This window comes from Pyxicephalus adspersus, chromosome 5, assembly GCF_032062135.1.
Source record: "Pyxicephalus adspersus chromosome 5, UCB_Pads_2.0, whole genome shotgun sequence".
In the NCBI taxonomy this organism is placed as follows: Eukaryota; Metazoa; Chordata; class Amphibia; order Anura; family Pyxicephalidae; genus Pyxicephalus; species Pyxicephalus adspersus.
The window spans coordinates 80,728,324-80,749,565 of NC_092862.1; the positions used below are offsets into that span (position 1 = coordinate 80,728,324).

The window sequence follows — 21,242 nt, forward strand, 5'->3', positions numbered from 1 at the left end:
GACTAGCAGCTAGCTGCATTCAGCCTGACACTCGGTTTGGCACAACTCACTTTAACTGCTTCCTAGCCACTTTTCTGCTTGAGTTTATCTGGATCACATCCAACCAATAAGGATTTCTTCCTTTCTATGAAAAATTATCACGGTTATCCATTGTTTAAACGGTCTCTGCACATCCCCTGAAGAAGCCTATCGGCATCGGGATAAGAGACGTTTTTTCGTTACCGCTTAGAGATCATTTTGTCTAGTTAACTGGTCCTACATACCATGACAAAAATGGAAAAAAAACAGAAAAAAATTATTGTATAATGTTTATATATGAAAGTTGTGCTTTCATGCAACTTTTTACTTACAATATAACTTTGATTTGCCGCACAAAACCCTTGCTTTCCTTTGCTTTCTTTTCATATACTATGATTTAGGGGGTTGGCTCCTATCTAAAACACATGTGAGGTGGGGTCACCTTTACTCCTTAGTTATGTAATTTCCACAAAAGCTTTTAATAAATAAAAGACATGATATGTAAATCGTCTGACACTAGCCTAAATGCTTTAAATATTGTATTCTTCTTAACTAAAGTTAATACATCTACAGGATGCAGAAAGGTAAATAAACTTCTACTGTAATCAAATGTACATGTAATAAGACAATATATTTATAATTCTCATGTATTTTTTTTTTTCCTTAAGTACTAAAAGCAATTTACAAGGTCCCAAGTTTGATGAATAACTAATTAGTATTGCACACTAATAACAAGGCTCTATAAAAACCTTCTGTTTTATGAAATTCATATTAAAAGAAAAACTTTACTGGAGTGCTTTAACTTGCCTTATTTAATACATATTTTCATTGTAATATGAACATCTGCCAGCAAATTTAGGGGTAAATCCAATCTAGAAATTCAGTGACTTTAGTGTAACTCATTTGCAAATACTTCATCTTTTCCTATTCCAAGAATGATTGAGAGCCTTTGAAACCACAGTTCCTTGTTTTGAATGCCTTGAGTTATCAAACAAATTGGCGATTGCTACCCCAATCAGTAATTTTGGCTTTACCGGGCATCCTCATTTAAAGCAAAACTAAACTTAAAAAAAAAAAAACACAAAATCTCTCTTACCTTTATTTCCGCAGTTCTCTCAATCCCTCCAGAGCTTTTCTGGATTGGGTCCCGTTATTCGGCTTTGTACCAAGTACAGGGCGCCACCATCTTTTTTTTTTTTTTTTTTTTTTTTTTCTTTCGGCTTTGCATACATCACCCGATCTCACATTGCACATTGCACATCCGATGATGTAGCCTGCTGGTAATGGGGAAAAAGAATGATGATCTCGCTGTGTGAAGAAAAAGCTCTTTCATCGGGCATGCGCAGAAGTATCAGACAGAAGCCACAGACACAGAATGGGAGTGCAGAGCCTCCTGGGATGCGTGACTTGGGTATCCCAGGAGGCTCTGCACTCCCATTCTGTGTCTGTGGCTTCTGTCTGATACTTCTGCGCATGCTTCTGTGGCTTCTGTCTGATACTTCTGCGCAAGCTTCTGTCTGAACTTCTGCACTCCCATTCTCTCTTTACTGCTGTGCTCCCATTTTCTCTTTACTGCTGCAGCAGGGTTTTAACCCCCCCCCCCCCCCCCCCCCAAAAAAAGCTAATTTTTACCTTCCATAAAAGGGTTGTCTACCCTTTTATGTAAAGTAAAAAATTTCGCTTAGGTCCGCTTAAACAATTACAGTGAGGGAAAGAAGTTTTTGATCACCTGCTGATTTTGTACGTTGCCCTCTGACAAAGAAATGACCAATCTAGCAAAAGAACCCTCAAAAACCCAGTGCTCAAAAGTCAGAGCTTGATGTGCATTGTAATGCGTGAAATAAGTATTTGATTCCTTCGCAAAAAGATCACTTAGTACTTGGTGGCAAACCCTTTGTTGGCAATCACAGGTCAAATGTTTCTTGTAGTTGGCCACTAGGTTTGCACACATCTCAGGAGGGATTTTGTCCCACTCCTCTTTGCAGATCCTCTCATAGTCAGTAAGGTTTTGAGGCTGATGTTTGGCAACTCCAACTTTCAGCTCCCTCCACAGATTTTCTATGGAATTAAGGTGGCTGGGCTGGGTCTGGTCCTTCGTTGCATTGGCCGTGTGTTTTGGGTCATTGCCATGCTGGAATACCCATCCATGACCCATTTTCAATGCCCTGCCTGAGGTGCCCACCCAAGATTTGACAGTACATGGCCCCGTCCATTGTCCCTTCGATGCCATGAAGGTGTTCTATCCCTTTAGCAGAAAAACATCCCCAAAGCATAATGTATCCACCTCCATGTTTGACGCTGGGGATGGTGTTCTTGGTGTCATAGGCAGCATTCCTCTTCTTTCAAACACGGCGAGTTGAGTTGATGCCAAAGAGCTCAATTTTAGTCTCATCTGACCACAACACTTTCACGCAGTTCTCCTCTGGATCATTCAGATGTTCATTGGCAAACTGCAGACAGTCCTGTACATGTGCTATCTTGAGCAGGGGGCTCTGCAAGATTTCAGGCCTTCACAGCACAGTGTGTTACCAATTGTTTTCTTGGTGACTATGGTCCTAGCTGCGCTGAGATCATTGACCAGTTCCCTCCGTGTAGTTCTGGGTAGCTTTTTCACTGTTCTCATGATCATTGCAACTCCATGAGGGGAGATCTTGCATGGAGCCCCAGACCGAGGAAGATTTCACCTTCTCACCAAGCTGGTTGGTGATAGTCTTGTAGCCCAGTCCAGCCTTGTGTGTGTCTACAATCTTGTCCCTGACTTCCTTGGACAGCTCTATGGTCTTGGCCATGGTGGCTAGTTTGGAATCTGATTGATTGCTTTTGTGGACAGATGTCTTTTATACAGGTATTGTAACAAGCTTGGATTAGAAGCACTCCCTTTCAGAGGGTGCTCCTAATCTCAGCTATTTACCTGCATACAGTGAAGACACCTGAGATCCTGAAATCTTGCTGGTTGATAGGGGATCAAATACTTATTTAACTCATTACAATTCACATCAAGCTCTGACCTTTGAGCACTGGGGTTTTGGGGGTTCTTTTGTTGTTGTTCTGTCTCACACCTACAATAAACCTACCATTACAATTATAGACTGGTCTTTTCTTTTTCAGAGGGCAAACGTACAAAATCAGCAGGGGATCAAATACTTCTTGCCCTCATTGTAAGTGTGGGAGGTGATATGACCAAGCACTAGTTTGCTGTAGGAAGTTGCAGTTTTCGTAACAGAGTACCCCATGTTTCGAAATAGCTAAGAAGCTCTAGAGGAGAGTTGCTTTTCATCTACCAAAATGTTAGTTTCATTAAAAACTGTCAATAAAGTGTTTTCACTTTATGTAACTCATTTTTTTAAGCTAAACTATTAACAAAAGAATGAGGACTTAGATTTTAGCCATATTTTTTTTTATTCAATAAATCTGCCCCATTCTGTCAACATTTTAAATATTGTGTTTTTGTTCATCCTGTTTTAGAGAGAATAAAACTCTGAGATGTCAACTAGAACAAATGTTACAGAAGATATCCCCCTGGGAACAAAAAGAACAACTTAAATCTTTAAAACTTGAACTGGAAGAAAAGACAGTATGCATTGTTTTTTAACCTTTTATTTTTTGTGGTACAGTACCTGTTTGCATTCAGTATAATCAATGAAGTTGTCATCCATCAAAATGCATTCATTTAACGTACACGTGTCCTTTTTTTTTTTTTTTTTTTTTTTGCTCTTATAAATATGCCATTAAAAATGTTGTCATATCTATATGATAATTGTAAATATTGACCTGTTGATCCTGCCAGTAATTATAGTGCTGCCCTGTGGCCTATGAACCCAGAACAGTGATATCAAGCAGTTTGGATAAGTCCTGTCCTTTTTACCTTTGAGGAACTACAGAAAACTAACCCTTGTTTCAGAGAGGTGATGATGAGTGGTGTTCAGTAGTTCTAACCCCTTTTCTGTCTTAGGGTAACAATGGTACTCCTTCATAGATTCAGTTTAGTGTGAGATTATGGACAGGAAGTGTATTCATTGTGGATTGCAGAAGTTAAAAAAAGCAAAATAGGAAAAAAGCCTGAAATAGGGATACATTCTGCCACTAATATTTAAGGACTACTACGCTATAATAAATATCATTTTTTTCTTGGGCTTTAGAATTTTTAAACCTGATAGACTTTTTTAACCCTTCCCCACAAAAACAAGAATCGCAGATTCCTTTGATTAAGGCTGCGTACACATGTCAGATGATTCTCGTCCGATTATTGTGGATGAGAATCTGGCGTGTGTACAGTGTTCGTCTTCTAGACGACTGTCCTGGCAGATAAAGGGACTAGGAACGATTGTAATGAGAGCGAAGGGGAGAGAGTGCAGCGGGGTGCCGCTCCGTCATTCTCCCCCCTCTTCCCTCCATAGAGCAGGATTGGGCTGAATGTATAGCACTCGTTCATGCATCATGCAGTCTTTTGTCATTGGAAAGCATCATGAAAGATTGACAATTGTTGCACGTGTGTAAATAGCCTAAAGCAGGACGTTTGTAATTGCATGTTATTGTAATTGCATCCCTGATTACTTGATATACAGCATTGTATATTATATTGATTTTTATTTATGTAATTTCATATTTTACAGTCTACTGTAGACATTGTTCCGAAGCCGCAACTGGAAATTGTCAGTGTTCAAGAAGAATGCAAAAAGTGCGATATAGTGTATGTATTCTCTTCTTTTACTCTCTTTGCAGAGGTCCAATAAACCCCAATGAGTTCAAGCTAAACCAGATTTGTTGTACCTCTGCAGAACAATCATTGCTTCCAAACTGAAAGCAACTTTCTCTATCTTAGTAGATAAGTATTACTGTTCTCTTTTTAAAATAAGTGTTTGTTCAGACCTGCAGAACAAAAACACGGAAGTTACTACTCCTGAACACCTTCTATTCACAGCTAGGCTCCTAGGATTATTTTTAGGTAAAAACACCTTTTTTGTAAGCAGGCATTTGCAACTGCCAGTATAGGTGTTTTTAGTCCTTTTTTTTTCATTATTAATAATATTTATAAAGTCTAGTTAAAAAAAAAACAAAGCAAAACTAGGCAGTTGCAGATGCCTGTATAAGTCTTTTTGGCCAAACCGACCAGGACACAGCATTAAGTGTCCAGGAAATTGCAAGGATATTGAACAGACCTATGTTAACTATTTTTGCAAGCATTTTTAAGTAGTAAAGCCGCTCAAACATGCTTGAAAAAACCTCAGGTCTGAACGTTTGGCATGCCTGAAATGTGTTTGGCAAACTTTAAAGCCAAACTAAACCAAATAATAAAACTCACCTCTACTTTGACAGATCCCTCTGGAGCTTCCTGGATTTTGGCCCATGGCGTTGTGTAATCTGCCTACGTCCCGGCGCAAAGAAAGTGCCTGGCGCCACCATCTTCTTTATTCTTCTTTCAGCTTCTTCCTATATAACCCGATCTTGCACTTTGCAGGAGTGAAATCAGGGGAGGTAGCCCTTCTGTATAAATGGGGGAAAAAGAGCGCTTTATATAAAAGGGTTGTCTACCCTTTTATGTAAAGTAAAAATTTGGGTGATGGATAGTTCTGCTGTAACTGAAAAAATAGCTGAGCTTTAAGTGTTCTAAACAGCTGACTATGTTTTCCATGTAAGTGACTTACTAGCGGCTCTCCCACACTATTGCATTGCGTCAACGTGTAGAAACTTGGTTGTCATTCGTTGTTCATGACCCCTAAATGCACTGCTGCAGTCATGTGGTGCGCTTTAAATTAAAACTAAAATCAAACCAAAACATGCAGCATCAAAAATAAGGATGTGCTGTTCCTTATTTTTGTTTCATAAAATATTTTCAAATTGAAAAAATGCGGGCTGTAGCATTTTCCAGTTGATCCGCTGCTTTGTTTATGATTGGGCAATAACTTTTCAGCTACTTTGGGTTTGCATTTTTTTACAAAAGGGAAAGGGAGCCAAAGTAATATGATTATGCTCTTTTAATGCCATAATGCACTTGTAAAGGCTAAGCTAAATTGAGATTTGAAATCTGATTTTGGTGGCATTCCCCTATTTATCTGTTTGTCATGTAGTGTAGCCAAAACCTAAAAATTGTACTTGTAGCAATTGTCTTTTCGGATAAACTTGGTGGCAAATAGCTAAGCTAACCTAAATACATATTTTGCAATGAACAATGTGTACAGATTTCTGAGTAATAAGAATGTAATGGGATATATTGTGTTTACTGTATAAGAAATTGTGTGCATAACACACCCATTACTATATTTAAGGTATGTTTGAAAGAGTCCAAGCTGTCTGCAATTTAAAATAGAATATACCTAAAATGAAAAGAATTCAAATGTCTAGTTAATTTAGAAATGTTCTTTTTATTGGGAAAGATTTCCTTCAATGGTTAAATGTACAGCTATGAATTCAACTTTTTAGTGTTTGTTAAACATGAATGTATTTATTTATTTTTGTTAACCAATTACCATATTGTTCTTTTAGGAAGAAAAAGCAGATTGCAAAATTAAAGAAAATACAAGGTAATTTCCCACCAACACTGATGTTGCCATTTTGTGTGTGTGTGTATATATGTATATACATACATTCAACATTGTTTTTCTATATATATAGTTCCAATGGGGCAGATGTTGGTAACAACAATAATCCACACATACAAGGAAATCTAAACAAATATGTCCATTAATTAGTGTATGTGTAATAAAGTGGATTGGCATGGGGGATAAAAATTGAACACCCAAAGAAAGGAGGTGCAAAAATATATTTTACAGGACAGCTAATATTGTAGAGGGGGCGCACACTTTGATGGAGACTTAGACCCCTCTAAGCAATACACAAAATCTAGGAATCTGGTTAAGATTAGATTCAAATAGAGAAACATCCATACTGATCCATAATACAAGATAGAAAGACAGGGAACTTGGTTGTTCTGAGCATTTAGAAGAGCCATGTATCAAGAGCAGTGTTTCCCAACCTTTCTTAGTCGCGGCACATATTTTACAATTAGAAAAATCCCACGGAACACCACCAAAAAGTCAGACACGTAAATTAGCTACCTGCTGCCATCTAGTGGAAGAGTTTTTTTTTGGTTCTGCCTATCACTATACATCGCTGGTATAGACAAATGAAGACACATTTTTTGCAGTAAATAAATCATTTTGGGACCAATTAACTGAAATTGGATAATTTCCCACGGTACACCCGAAGATCTCTCAAGGCACACTAGTGTGCCGCGGAACAGCGGTTGAAAAACACTGATCAAGAGGAATATTTCTGAGAAATATATTAACAAAACTGACTCTGTTGCCTGATGCATATTGTATACATGCACATTTAGCTCTTCCTGTCCCAAGCAACTTTTGGAGCTAAATCAACATTTCTTTACATAAAATACAACTTCATTAGGTTGCAAATTACAACCAGGTAATACCTAACCTGTTGCAATTTTGGAAAAATATTTGATCCCCCTTCATGTCTTCTAATTTCCTGCAATGTTTGTTGTCAAAGTGAATGGTTTGTCCATGCTTGCTTTATAAATATTATTTTCCTATTTTTAAAAAAAAAGCAGTAATAAGCTCTTTAGTCACCTATAGGTACTATGGACATTGCAGAGGAATTCATTTTCAAAGTTTAAAACAGATACATTAAAATCTTAATTTGTATTACATTGCAGCAACATCTTGTTAAATGAACTGAAACATATATGTTGTGACCTTTAAAATTCACACTAATTGCAGCTAGAGAGATCGGGAATGGCTTGTTTTAATAATTATGTATGATGCTTAAGGAATTTAGGAATTTGTTAACACTTTAGACCAAGTTTACTCAGATTGGTTTCTCAGCATTAAAACAATGTTTGAAATTTCTGGAAGACCTACAGAACCACACACCTGAAGTGTGGCTGGCGTATTCAACAACACTGTAGGTTCATAATAAATGTAAGAGTAAATGGGGGATATATAAGTGGGGCTTAATAATCCAAAGAGAGTAAAAAGAACAAAGCACAAAATCCCCCAAGTGAATTTTCAGGGAAACAAGTAATTTATTTAAAAAAAAAAAATTTAGCCATAAATAAAACCATGTAGTATGCCGATAAACTATTAAAACACATGTACAAACTTTCCGGGAAATAGGAAGGAACAGAAGTTTTACCATTTCATTTTGTGTAACCTCTGAACCATTCCATGGTGACGCTTTCTAAGACCACGAGTTCTAAACTGGTCTCAAATACTCAAATATAAAAAACTTCCAGTTTGTATTATATATATATATATATATATATATATATATATATATATATATATATATACACACACACACTATTTGATGGTTGAAGCAATACAATTGTGATTCATAAATATCATAAATAATTACTTATACCTAAAGAACTACTCTTAGGGGATTTTGTGCTTTTTCCTTACATTCAGAAATGAAAATGAAGGTGAAAGAATGTTAGGGTATATGTTTTAAATTCTACATTCTATGCAACACCAGTAAAGTTGTTTATTTTTTTTGTTTGTTTATTTTTTTTTTAGAGGCTGCATCAAAACAAATAAAAAACATTACACAACTGAAACAGGAAAAGAATATGATTGAGAGGAAACTAAAAAAAATACAGGTAATGTATATACACAAAGATTGATCTTTATTTTTGATTGAAAGTTTGATCTTTATTTTTGTTGTGTCCTTACAAGGCATAGTTACCTTGACAATTCAGATTAAAATCTTTTGGTTTTTTTTTCACAGAAAACACTTGGTGATATCCAGAATAAAAAATGTAAGAAAAATATCTGGTTTATTAGTTTATGTATTTATGTATTTATTTTGTTTGCTGACACATTTTCACTTTTACAGGTATGAAAAATGCACAAACTCAAGTTACCAATGATCAACCAGTGGTAAAGTTAGATAAAAGTAAGTAAGAAAGTGCATGAGGCATAAATGACAATAAAATAGCAGTAATGAACAGTGTAAAGGTAAAAATATAATAGGATTTTCCAACAGCATTGTAATTTTCTTTTAAAATGTACCTTCCCAACTGTGAAGCTATTGAATAGTGTTTAAATGTCTCTCATTTATATGAATATCTCTCTTCATTTGTATGAATTACCACCCACGGAACCAAATACCTGACATTTGGTATTCAGTGCCTCCTACAACAACCACCCAGTGGGAGGGCTTCAGCAGAGTTGGGGTATAGTAAAGGGCTCTCGTTTGCTGCTAGTTGTTAGGGGAGGGGTTACTTCACCAACAACAGTCTCTAGGACAACAAAAGTGATTAGATAGTTGTTATTAAAACAGGAGGTGAGGGGAAATATGGGGGCACACTGTTTGGTTTTGCCTTTATTTTGGGAGTTTTTTGGGAGATACTTTTGTGTCTGACAGGATAGTGAAAAAAAAAAAAACTGCTTTAACCCTTCTCCACTCTAATGAACGTTTGAGTTTTAGCATTAGATGCGCGTTAATCAAAAACAATGCACTTGTATTTTCTCCCTCCAGAAATACTAAATATTTGCTTCCTGGGATTTCCTATGTTATAAGTATTTTTTTGTTAAGTTATATTTTAAGTAGATATGTTGCCAAATGGCCTATTTTTCTCACGCTGACTACAGTCATTTGTTTCTAACTAAGTAAATTATTCTTGGATTTCTTTGTTGTCCATTGATGAACAAAGGACGTCTTATACCTTTTTGGTTATACTACCACCCACAGGAGGATCAGACAGTGGTATACACAAAAAATAGCTTTTTCCACAGGACACTTTTATGAAAATTTAGACTAGACTAGTTGTCACCATTTTGCAAACTTACATTGCTGACTCGGCAACTTATTTTTCCCTTTTTTAGTTAAGACTCTTCTACATTTCTCTCGGAACTGGCCCATCCAGTTGCAGCTATCTAGCACAGCCTTGATCAGCCTGATCAAAGAGTGCCATGTCAAGGCACTGAGTTCTGTGTAATGTGCTTTCCAAACCCAAATTTGGTAATAGGTTAGCCATAAAATTGAATATACAAAAGAAAAATGGGACAATGTTTTCACCCAGTTCTAGCTGTAACCTTACAATACCAAACTATGACAATATGGTTGATATCTCTTAAGATATCTCTTCACTACCTGTGGTAGTGAAATCCTTTACTGATTGGTTGGTCCTGAGGTCCTACCGTACCTAGTATTCATCTTTCATCATTTCAATTCTTTGGCAGGGGGGATGGATATGGCAATCTCCATCTGGTGTGAACTGTTTGGGGCAGCATGATTGCCCAAATTTACTGCAGTTGGATCCTAAATCTGCAGATATTGCCACTGAATAAATGTTATCACCCAGAGACAACTCTTGTTTCCTTCACAGAAAAATCTTCAGACTGTCTAAATTTGGCCTTCAGTTCTAACACTGTAGAGTTTTCCACCTCCAAGCTGTTAAGTATTAGTCATGGGTTTGTTGATACCCTCTAGCAATGCATCAAATTATTAGGGAAAAACAGGATCTTTGTAATATGAAAGAGGTAGTTCAGATCCTGTTTTTCTTGTCTATTCCAGGGTATGACTCTTGATGTATTGGTTCCTTCAGCATGTATTACCTGGGCTTGGGGGAGAAACATAAAGTCTTTCAGGGTGTGTGTTGAAGGTTGAGAGAGGATGATTGTGGTAAACTATTCAATCACATCCTGTACAGGCTTGAAACCAGATACAGGTATCCTCTAACATAAACCCTGACATTCAGGTGACTCAGTGGGATCTGTGCACAGGGTTCTAGGTTTTCCTCCTCTAAAACGTTTTCCTGCTTTGCATAATCAAATCAGAAGTTTGGTGATCCTTATTACTCCAGACAAGATGGACAGGTGGAAAGCTGATGTTGCTGTAAAAATTCTTTTTTCATCAGTGGAAACATTTTCTGAAAAATAAGACAAATATGTTATCATTTCCCAGATTCTTGCCAACTTTACAAGTTAATTGCCTATCCTCTAAAAATACTTTTGTCACCAAATTTGCTAAGGTGCATTAGGAGAAGAAACCCCTTTTGGAAAAGGAGTTTTTTTTAGATGAGTTTTTTCAGGTAACTTCCCTGTTGGCACCTGTTTGATATAAGACCTAAATTGGTTCTCCTTGCATTACAGATTCTGATGTTTTCAACCTTTTAAAGTTTTCATCCAAAAATTTTCTATGTTCTGATCAGTCCTGCATGGTGAAAGTCAGCGAAGGAACCTCATTTATTTTTTCATTAGGAATGAGTAGGTTGGAGTCAGGTCTTCCAAATGGCTTAGTGTGAAATTTGGTCATGTAGAGATTGTTCTCAGTTATCTGTCTGGTTGTTTTGTTTTTGATTTATTGGGGGCTGGTTGCAGTTTGGGCTTAAAAAGGCTCTCAGCTCCTGAGCTGGTTTAAGGTTTTTTGTTTGCAAGTGTCTTATCGACCTCTAGGTGTCAGTATAACCCAAAGGTACAATACTGCTTATGTCCCTCAATGGAATCCTAGAAAATGATTTTAAGGTGAGCACAAAAATCCTATTACATTTATTTTCATTTTTTATCACATGGTCATTGAAAGTGCCTAATAATATTTATTTTCCTTGTGTTAAGAAAAAATCAAAATTTTGCTGGAAGAACTTTGGGGTTGCATAGAGTCTTCTACTGAACCAAGTGATGGGCTAGTGCTAGGTAAGAACCTAAAGCATTCCTAATTTTGCTTTTGCTCTTTAGAAACAGTTCTGTACTTCATGAATTAATTCAACATTTTTATGTAAGTATTGTACTGTTACCAGAGAGGATACAGTTAAATATATGTCTACAGGAAATCCTAAGCTATACTGTACCCCAGCACAATGTCCTGCTCTAAATATACCAGTGTAATGGAAGTAATTCAGCATAATTTGTTATTGGAAATTGTGAAAGTCTCTGAATGTGTTGCCAGTGGCTTCATATATAGGTTTACATGTATTTTATGTGTTGCAGTATACTAATGCTAGAATGTGTTTACTTTTAAACCTTTAGTTTAATTTTTACCTTTTATTTTACATTGAAATCCAGTGAATTACGTTTCTTTTTTAAGTGACTATGCTCATTTACTGCACTGTTTAGTATTGCTCTAGGACAGGAATTGTTAGGACTGTAGAACACCTCCCCTCTCATAAACCCTCATAATGTAGGGAGCAGAGGTACAAGGTTGGTAATGTTTGAGATCCTAATGCAACATTGACTGCAAACTGCAGGAATATGAGTTTAATGGATTTCTGTTTGTCTTATTTATATTATTCATGCACACAAGGGAAGCAACAACTTCATTGTCTTACCAAGATCATGGTTAACAGAATTTAGGCTTCGGTAAAACATATGCAGTGCAATTTAATGTGCTACAATGCACTTCTAAATATGTTTGTGCTTTTAGTACTTGGCAACCCTGCCATCTCTATATTATGCACTTTTCTACTGATTGCCACTAAATCAACACACTTCTCCATTGCCCATGGCTACACTAACACATTTAGTCAGTGACTGTTTATTGTCCACCACACTTTGTAAAAATATTTAAGACCTTTTGAACCAGTGCATCTTTGTAAACTGTGGTAGTTGTTGATGTTAGATCCACAGTGCACAGTTGTTTAGGTCCTGCTGTATGTACCATTGGCAACATAGGTGAGGTACTATGTGGCAGTTGTATTAAACCCAGAACATATTAATGGGAGGTTAAATCTTTAAGTGAGCCTGAACCTAAGGCACAGCAATCTTGCATTTGAAGCTGTTGCACAGCCTCTTACTTAATTAAACTATTTCTATAATTCATGAAATCTTTGTTGCACACTAGTGTAGTAATGGCACCTGTACTTTATTTTGGTAGTGCTGCAATTTTCATACACTTAACACTGCCGTTCTCTCCTCCCTCACTTATTGCCCATTTACAAAAAAAAGACAGTGACTGCATTTTGTAAATAGGCAAGAGGAAAGGGGGGCATTAACATTACCACAAAAGGTTTATTAGAGCTTCAGCACTAGCAGCCCCAGAAGTACTTCAACACTGAAATCCTTTTGAATCTTAAATCTTTCTATGAAGATATATTTGGGGCTGTTAGTGTTTAGCTTCAACCCCTATCTTCATTTCATGCACCTAATTATTTTTAACAGCCTGGCTGTTTCTGGATACAGTAGGCCAGAGCAATCTGTGTTGTTTGCAATTATGAATTAAGGTTAGTGAATCATTTCTGCCATTGAAATACACTGACCTGGAAGATTCCCCACAAGAAAATATTTGTGAATGTCAGTTTCACTTCTTTATAAATAGATTCCCTTACAGAAGTTGAAGGTTTTTTCGTTCTGGTGTTCATGACAACAGATCTTCGTTATTACAATTTTTTTAGATATCTAGTAGCCTGATTTTTTTTTCTTTCCCTAACAGAAACAAAATTAACAAAAGAAAAGAGCTTCCAGAGCCCTGATGATTGCACTCCTAATCTCAGCCATAATGATCCTTCAACATTAGGTTGTACACTAAAAACAGTCTTTGAATCTGCTGTTGTATTACCATCCAATGATTCCACTAACCGTAAAAAGTCAAATGACATTCATACCTATGCTACAGATTATACGGAAGACAAGCTGCTTCTCACAGAGACCTCAACAAAAGATCTATCTGTACTCCAAGATTCAAATGACAGCTACTTAATGAATTCTGATTGTGAAAATGACACGGACGAACTTTTACAAATAAAGAACTGGGCAAAACCTCTCCCACATCTTTTATCGCCTTTAAAATTGTCTCCAATTACTACAAAGGTAGGTCTAATACTTTTCAGTATTTTTTAGTAACTATTTTCACGACTGTTTTCATATATTTGTGTGGATTCAATTATTTTACTTTTGGTATTTTTGTTTAATCATACTGTCTTTAAATATCTATATTGAAAATGCATAGTATATGTAAGTATTGTTTGAGGTGGCAGTATAAAAACAAATAGAAAATACATTTATTATACATTTAAAGTTAAATTCTGATAGATTCTAAATTATTTAACTTGTATTTCCCAGAGTCTGTTGCTTGTAGCCATTGACTTGTATCCACATTTGCTATCACACTTATGTACTCCTTATGGCCAAGGCAATATTTAGATTTTTGCTATGGGCCTGTTAATTTACCAAAATTAATTATCACCCAAGTAATACATTTGCATTGTGTTTGTTTCAGGACAAACAAGGCATTCTGTTGGAGATATTGTATTGCAAAAAAATTAGACAGTACACGTAGAAGACAGTACATATACAAGTACAATACATGTTTTTATACTTTTGTGTTTTAAAAAAAAAAGTGTTACGGTAGCAAACCATTCATCATATTCTATAGTCTGCTTTTTATGAAGATTGTAAAATTACTTTACTGGTACCAAGCATTGCTTTCCAAAGAGAAAGCCCTCTTGTATTGTCTTTTAGCTGTTTACCTTGTTTTTGGAGCTAATTTATAGTCTTAGTATTGCTAGCAAAACCCAAGGAGGGAACTAATAAATTATTTCTTGATAACATGAATGTCCCTCTACCCTTCACAGAATTTCTTTCAACCTTCTACAAGTGCTAAAGATGTACGTGAGCTGTAGAAATTAGGCTTCATCTGTGGTGGGCTTGCCCCCACATTTTAGCTTTCTTGAGCGAAGTCTTTTCTATATTCAGCAGGTTTCTGGTGTTACTATGCCACTGTACCTGTAACGGTCATCTGCTCTATCATTTCTGGTTCTGTTCCTTGTTTGTTAGGTTATTTTTAACAGCTGATCTTGAGCACTAAGCACTGATCCTGATATAGTGGAAAATGACTTCTTTTCACTTTATGGAGGGCTACATATCTAAGCATCATCATCTATTGCATTAACAAGGACTTACAGGACACAGTGCTTTCCTACAAAATACATTTTCTCCAATCCCCATTATATGGTGTGTTTGGAACACTTTTAATAATTTGCCACAGTTTTGATCCCTTTATCCCTAATCCAATTGTTCACATTTTAACATTGTAATTTTTATTGAGGTGTACAACTAGGAACAATTGGTTACGTACTATGTGTCCCAATTAACGTTTAAAGTTGGTTGTGCTGACCCCATAATATACGGTATAGCAAAATGTGAAATTTGAAAGGCAAGAGAGGAGAAAACTGTTTTTTTTAGCAACCTCCATATCTATTGTAGTAATTTGCATATAGACTTACAATCAAAGATTGTAATATGACAAACTAGAGCCTATGCCCTCATTTCGTCATGGGGCTTGGATGTCTTTTTTCTAAATGGAGTTCTGCTATCAGTAACCCATACAAAAATCCATCTTGTTGATAATCATAGTTAAACCATAGTTAAGGGTATTGTAGAGACCGTAATGAAACTAAACATAAGGGAAATTTCATATAAGATATATAGTAATGCATTGTAGAGAACAGCATAAAAAATTGTCAGCCATAGTTTTTTGACAGCATAACATGAATTCATGTTAAATTTGTTTGATAAAACATATATATTGTATGAAAATTATATCAGGGGTGTCATAGTTGGTCATGAAGGGGTATTAATGGCAAACATTTATACATATTTAGTGTATTATAAATCTTATATGAAATATATATAAGGTAATATGAGTATTGGGCCATATTATTAGTGTCATAGTAGGATGATTCTTTCACTTACTTGTTGGCTGTATTAAATGGTCATTGCAAGAGGATGAGGATTATTGTCAGGCGATGTTAGAGAGTTCACTTGGTAAATAAGGCAAAAGTAGTTCTTACAAAATATATGTAAGTATTGTTTATGCAGGGTATTATACATATTAAACAATGTTAATAATGTTGTAGTAAGATGAATATTTCACTTACTTGATAGTCAGGTGGAATAATGAATAGATAAATGTTATTTCCATGTGATATTTGAAAAATTCACCTAGTAGGGCAAGAATATTTTAAGATTTAAAAATGATTTTTCTGTCTATAGGTAACGGTCTAAACAAAAAGGGGTAATATTATTATTGTTTGGAATACTTACTGATTAGTTTTAATAAAGGATTTTTAAATCAACAAGGTTAGGGATTATGAAAGGTAGTAAAAGGGTCATCTAGAAATAAATCTAGAAATTATTCTAGATGAAATGTATGAATTTATATACTATTTATGCTTACTGTATACAGACTGGGGAAGAAAAAGAAACACTTTTTCTAGTTCTTAAATCCTTTACTTACTGTAGAACTGAGAATAGACTGAAAGGTTCAGTCCTTTAATTATATTGAAGGGGTTGGCAGCTTTGATGGTTACACTGATAGTATTAAAGCTATCCTTGTGAATTAACCTGCCTAAAATAGGCAGAACGGTATCTGTAGAGTTTACTGCGCAAGCCAAAGTATAGCTTGTACAATGCATGGAGAGGGTTAATATGGTGGAGTGCTGAGAGTCCAAACATTTGTGAATATCATTACTAATTAAATAGTAAATACAGAATTCAAATCTACCCCTTTCCTACCAATTTTTCAAACATTATGTTAAAGTACTACAGACCCTTAAGAACAACAAGGACATCATCATTAAACCTTCTGATAAGGAAGGGAATGTTGTGGTGTTAGACCAGGCACGCTATTAGAGAATATGTCAGAAGGTTTTAAACAATAGAGATTTGTACTCACCAATTCCAAATGGACTTTATATCCAATTTAAGGATGAACTCCGCCATTTAATTGATTTAGGCAACCTCAAATTTCCTAATTATCAAACACCCTACGATAACTACATTCTGTTGCCTACCCAAAGTACATAAGAGTGTGGATAACCCTACTGGCCACCCGATTATTTTAGGGATCAATTCTATCTGGTCTCTGGGCGAATTTGTGAACTCTATCCTGAGGCTATTAGCGACTTAACTACCTTCATACCTCAAAGATACTATCGAACTTCTGAAGATGACAAACCAACTTAAGGTCCACCATCGCACCATTCAGCTAGCAATAGATATTGAAGCACATCCCATACCAATAAGGCAAAAAAAAACATGGCACATGCATTGCATAAACTTGACTACGTCTTTCAAGACTTTTGACAGTGCAATGTACTTACAAATGCAGGGCGTGCAATGGGGATTAAATGTCTAAATACCTCTGCCAATGCTAAGAAGATATTTTTCCAACATAAAAACATCAACATTCCACCAACATATACTTTGATGGAAAAGGTACGTAGATGATATCTTGCTTCTTTGGACAGGTTCCCAAGACTTCTTATTGGAATTCTCTCAATTCCTACAGCACAACAATATTATACAATCATTACCACTTTATACAGAAAGAGCACTGCTCAAAATACCATCTTGCATGCTTCGAGCGTACATTCCAAACCCTTGGTACAAAACATCCCTTATAGCCAGTACTTGAGACTGAAGAGGAACTGCACAACGGATAAAGACTTTGAGAGAAGCTAAATATGTGCAACTAAGACTTTTAGAAAGAGGATACCATGTTGGTACCCACCACATTTATGATCCCAAAAAAATTACGTTCTGTGCTTTGGAACACATACCTTTGAACCCATATGGTGGGGACATTGATTCTCTGCTATTACAACGCAAAACTAAATAGATTGTACTACTTAGGGCTACAATCTTTCCAGGCCTTAATGACACATTGAGCTTTAAATCATTCTTAAATAAAACTATTCATGATTGGTTGAGGATATTGTTGTTTTTCAATTACAAGAACAAATATTAACAGCTCGCTTTTAATGGATACATTATATACCAACAAAAATATTAATATACCCTAGTTGATAAACTGAGCTAATATGAATTTTTCTGTATGCACATACAGTGAGGGAAAGAAGTATTTGATCCCCTGCTGATTTTGTACGTTTTGCCCTCTGACAAAGAAATGACCAGTCCATAATTGTAATGGTAGATTTATTGTAGCTGTCAGAGAACCCTCAAAAACCCAGTGCTCAAAAGTCAGGGCTTAATATGCATTGTAATGAGTAAAATAAGTATTTGATCCCCTATCAACCAGCAAGATTTCAGGTTCCCAGGCGTCTTCACTGTATGCAGGTAACAAGCTAAGATTAGGAGCACCCTCTGTAAGAAAGTGCTCCTAATAAGACACCTGTCCACAGAAGCAATTAATCAATCAGATTCCAAACTAGCCACCATGGCCAAGACCAGAGCTGTCTAAGGATGTCATGGTTTTTTTTATCATTAGAGTAGTGTGTGGTGGATATCACTGTATTTTGATTGTGCCTAACTCTGGTTTATATACTGGTAATTAAATAAAAGACAGAGAAATATAGAGTTTTCGGCACAAATATAGAAGATATAATTTGTAGTACAAGTTTACATACAAAATTATAAAAGAATTATATCCTTTTTAACCATAAGTCATAATATTCCCTTATGATCTCTACAGGCATTGATCAATTTTCACACAAAGTTACAAAAAAAACAATTACAACCTTTTCTCTGTATGTCACAATAGTTTCTTGCGATACATACAAAGTTTTGTTAAGGCCTGCTGTGGCACTATACAGTTCCAGCTAATATTAAACAAATATACATCACCATACAATGGTTAAGTAGGTATGAACCCTTTCATATCAACTGTAGTACCCTACGCTATAGTGGGCTTCCTCAGGGGTAGTGATAGGTCAATAAAAAGTTCTCTATGTATACATACAGGGTTCAGGTGATATAATTCAAAATATGACTTAATCTTGGAGGAAAGATGAAGTGAACCTCAGAATAGAGATGATCCGTTGAAAAGTTCAGAGGAAATAGCGTAGTGTAGTAGAATCCCCTATATAAGTATAATCTCTGTATGTGTGTGTGTGTTGCAAAAAAAAACCATTGTATACTGCTTTTAAAGTGCTGTGCGTCTAAACCATAATTTAGTGTAATATGAAAAAAGACAAATTATAGAGTGAAATACATGCTTTACTTAAAATTTGATTTCCTGTGCAGTAACGCTATTTTTTTGAATGACACAGATCAAAAAATATTGTGTGACCTGAACTGGTTCAGTCACTTTACACAGATCTGCTTTCCACTTTTATGTGGAAGAGTTTCTTACTAATTAGTGTCACAATATAAATTCACTGTAATTCATAGTTATTAGACAAAATATGAAAACATTCAATACTTTTTTTTTAGGGAGGGTAACTGCATTATTTGTGTTTAATTTATATTTTAGTGTCCTGTGTGAGCTTTGTATTTACACCTAAACCAAGAAAAAAAGATAACATTTTGCCTATTTTCTTCTTTTACAGTATGTATTTGGAGAATTTACAGATTCTAGTGATAATGAGATCACTGAAGGCAAAGATGATGATATTAATGGAAAGAGCAAAATAGACTGTACAACACTAACTTGCATTCAAGACCAGACCAACATTAGAGTCGCAGAAATGGAAGTGGACGAAAATATAAAAACAACTCCAATCATAACTGAAGTGCATTTTGGTATTACCAATAACACATTAACAACAAATAGTTCAACAGAGCAAAATCCAGCAGAAAAGGGGAACACTTTGCATTCTGCTGTTAACAGTGCAAATAGGTTTGAAGAATTTTCAATACAGTACCCAAACCTAAGTGTCCAAAGTGGGAAATTAAGCAGTAATATTCCTAAAGTTGAATTAATAAATAGCAACTATACTGGTACAACCATATTAGAGCAACCTGCTTGTACAGAAGATGTTTCAGAAATATTGGTAATTAAAAAGTTGCATAGTTCCAACAAAGATGTTTCAAATTTTGCCAGATGTAATCAGCCAGTCCCTCATGCTAGCAAGAAGTCATTGTCTAAGGATTCACCATTGGATAATTGTAACTTTGATGAAATGTGGTCTAATGAATCTGAATCTTTGCAGCTTTTTAATATAACCAGTGCTGGAGAAAATCATGTTCGGGGCAACATAACCAGTGCTAGGGAAAATCACGTTCAAGACAGTATAACTGGTGCTGGAGAAAATTATTTTTGCGACAATGTTCCTGTTGCCGGGGAAAATCCTGTTCACGACAAGTTAACCGTTGCCGGAGAAAACCCTGTTTGTGATAATTTAACTGCTGCTGGAGAAAAGTGTGTTTGCGACAATTTAACCGGTGCCGTAGAAAATGGTGTTTGCAATAATGTAACCGGTGCCAGAGAAAATCCTGTTTGCGTAAATTTAACTGGTGCCGGAGAAAATCCTGTTTGCGTAAATTTAACTGGTGCCGGAGAAAATCCTGTTTGCGTCAATTTAACCAGTGCCGGAGAAAATCCTGTTTGTGACAAGTCAGCCGGTGCCGGAGAAAATTCTGTTTGCCACAATGTAACCAGTTCCGGGGAAAATCCTGTTTGCCACAATGTAACTGGGGAAAATCCTGTTTGCGATAATGTGACCGTTGCCAGAATAAATCCTGTTTGCGCCAATTTAACTGGTGACAGAGAAAATCCTGTTTGTGACAATTCAGCTGGTGCCGGAGAAAATCCTGTTTGCCACAATGTAACCGGGGAAAGTCCTGTTTGCGACAATGTGACCGCTGCCGGAAAAAATCCTGTTTGCGACAATTTAACCAGTGCCAGAGAAAATCCTGTTTGCAACAATTTAACCTGTGCCGGAGAAAATCCTGTTTGCGACAATGTAACCGTTGCCGGAGAAAATCCTGTTTGTGACAATGCAATCGTTGCTGAGGAAAACCCTGTTTGCAACCAAGTAACTTTTGGCGAGGAAAATCCTGTTTGCGACAATGTAAACGTTGCCGGGAAAAATCCTGTTTGCAACAATGTAACAGTTGCCGGGGAAAATCCTGTTTGCAACAATGTAACCCTTGGCGGAGAAAATCCTGTTTGCGACAATGTAACCCTTGGCGGAGAAAATCCTGTTTGTGACAATGTAACCCTTGCTAGAGAAAATCCTGTTTGCCACAATGTGACCATTGCCGGAGAAAATCCTGTTTGCCACAATGTAACTGTTGCCGGGGAAAATCCTGTTTGCCACAATGTAACTGTTGCCGGGGAAAATCCTGTTTGCCACAATGTTACCGTTGCCGTGGAAAATCCTGTTTGCCACAATGTTACCGTTGCCGGGAAAATCCTGTTTGCCACAATGTTACCGTTGCCGTGGAAAATCCTGTTTGCCACAATGTTACCGTTGCCGGGGAAAATCCTGTTTGCGGCAATGAAGAAAAAGATGTGGATGATTACGCTCTTACTAATAAAGAAAAAAAAGATAATTTACTTTTATCTACCCAACCGAATTTATGTTT

General features: G+C 36.2%; 1 protein-coding gene across 1 annotated transcript in view; it reads left to right on the top strand.

Annotated features, from left to right (window-relative positions):
• The window catches only part of ICE1 (interactor of little elongation complex ELL subunit 1), a 45,579-nt gene that overhangs the window by 7,005 nt on the left and 17,332 nt on the right, over positions 1-21,242 (top strand). The window contains 10 exon segments of the mRNA XM_072411930.1: positions 584-602; positions 3,484-3,592; positions 4,632-4,708; positions 6,502-6,539; positions 8,553-8,635; positions 8,764-8,794; positions 8,872-8,931; positions 11,595-11,672; positions 13,405-13,781; positions 19,262-21,240. Coding sequence (XP_072268031.1) covers positions 584-602; positions 3,484-3,592; positions 4,632-4,708; positions 6,502-6,539; positions 8,553-8,635; positions 8,764-8,794; positions 8,872-8,931; positions 11,595-11,672; positions 13,405-13,781; positions 19,262-21,240 — 2,851 coding nt within the window.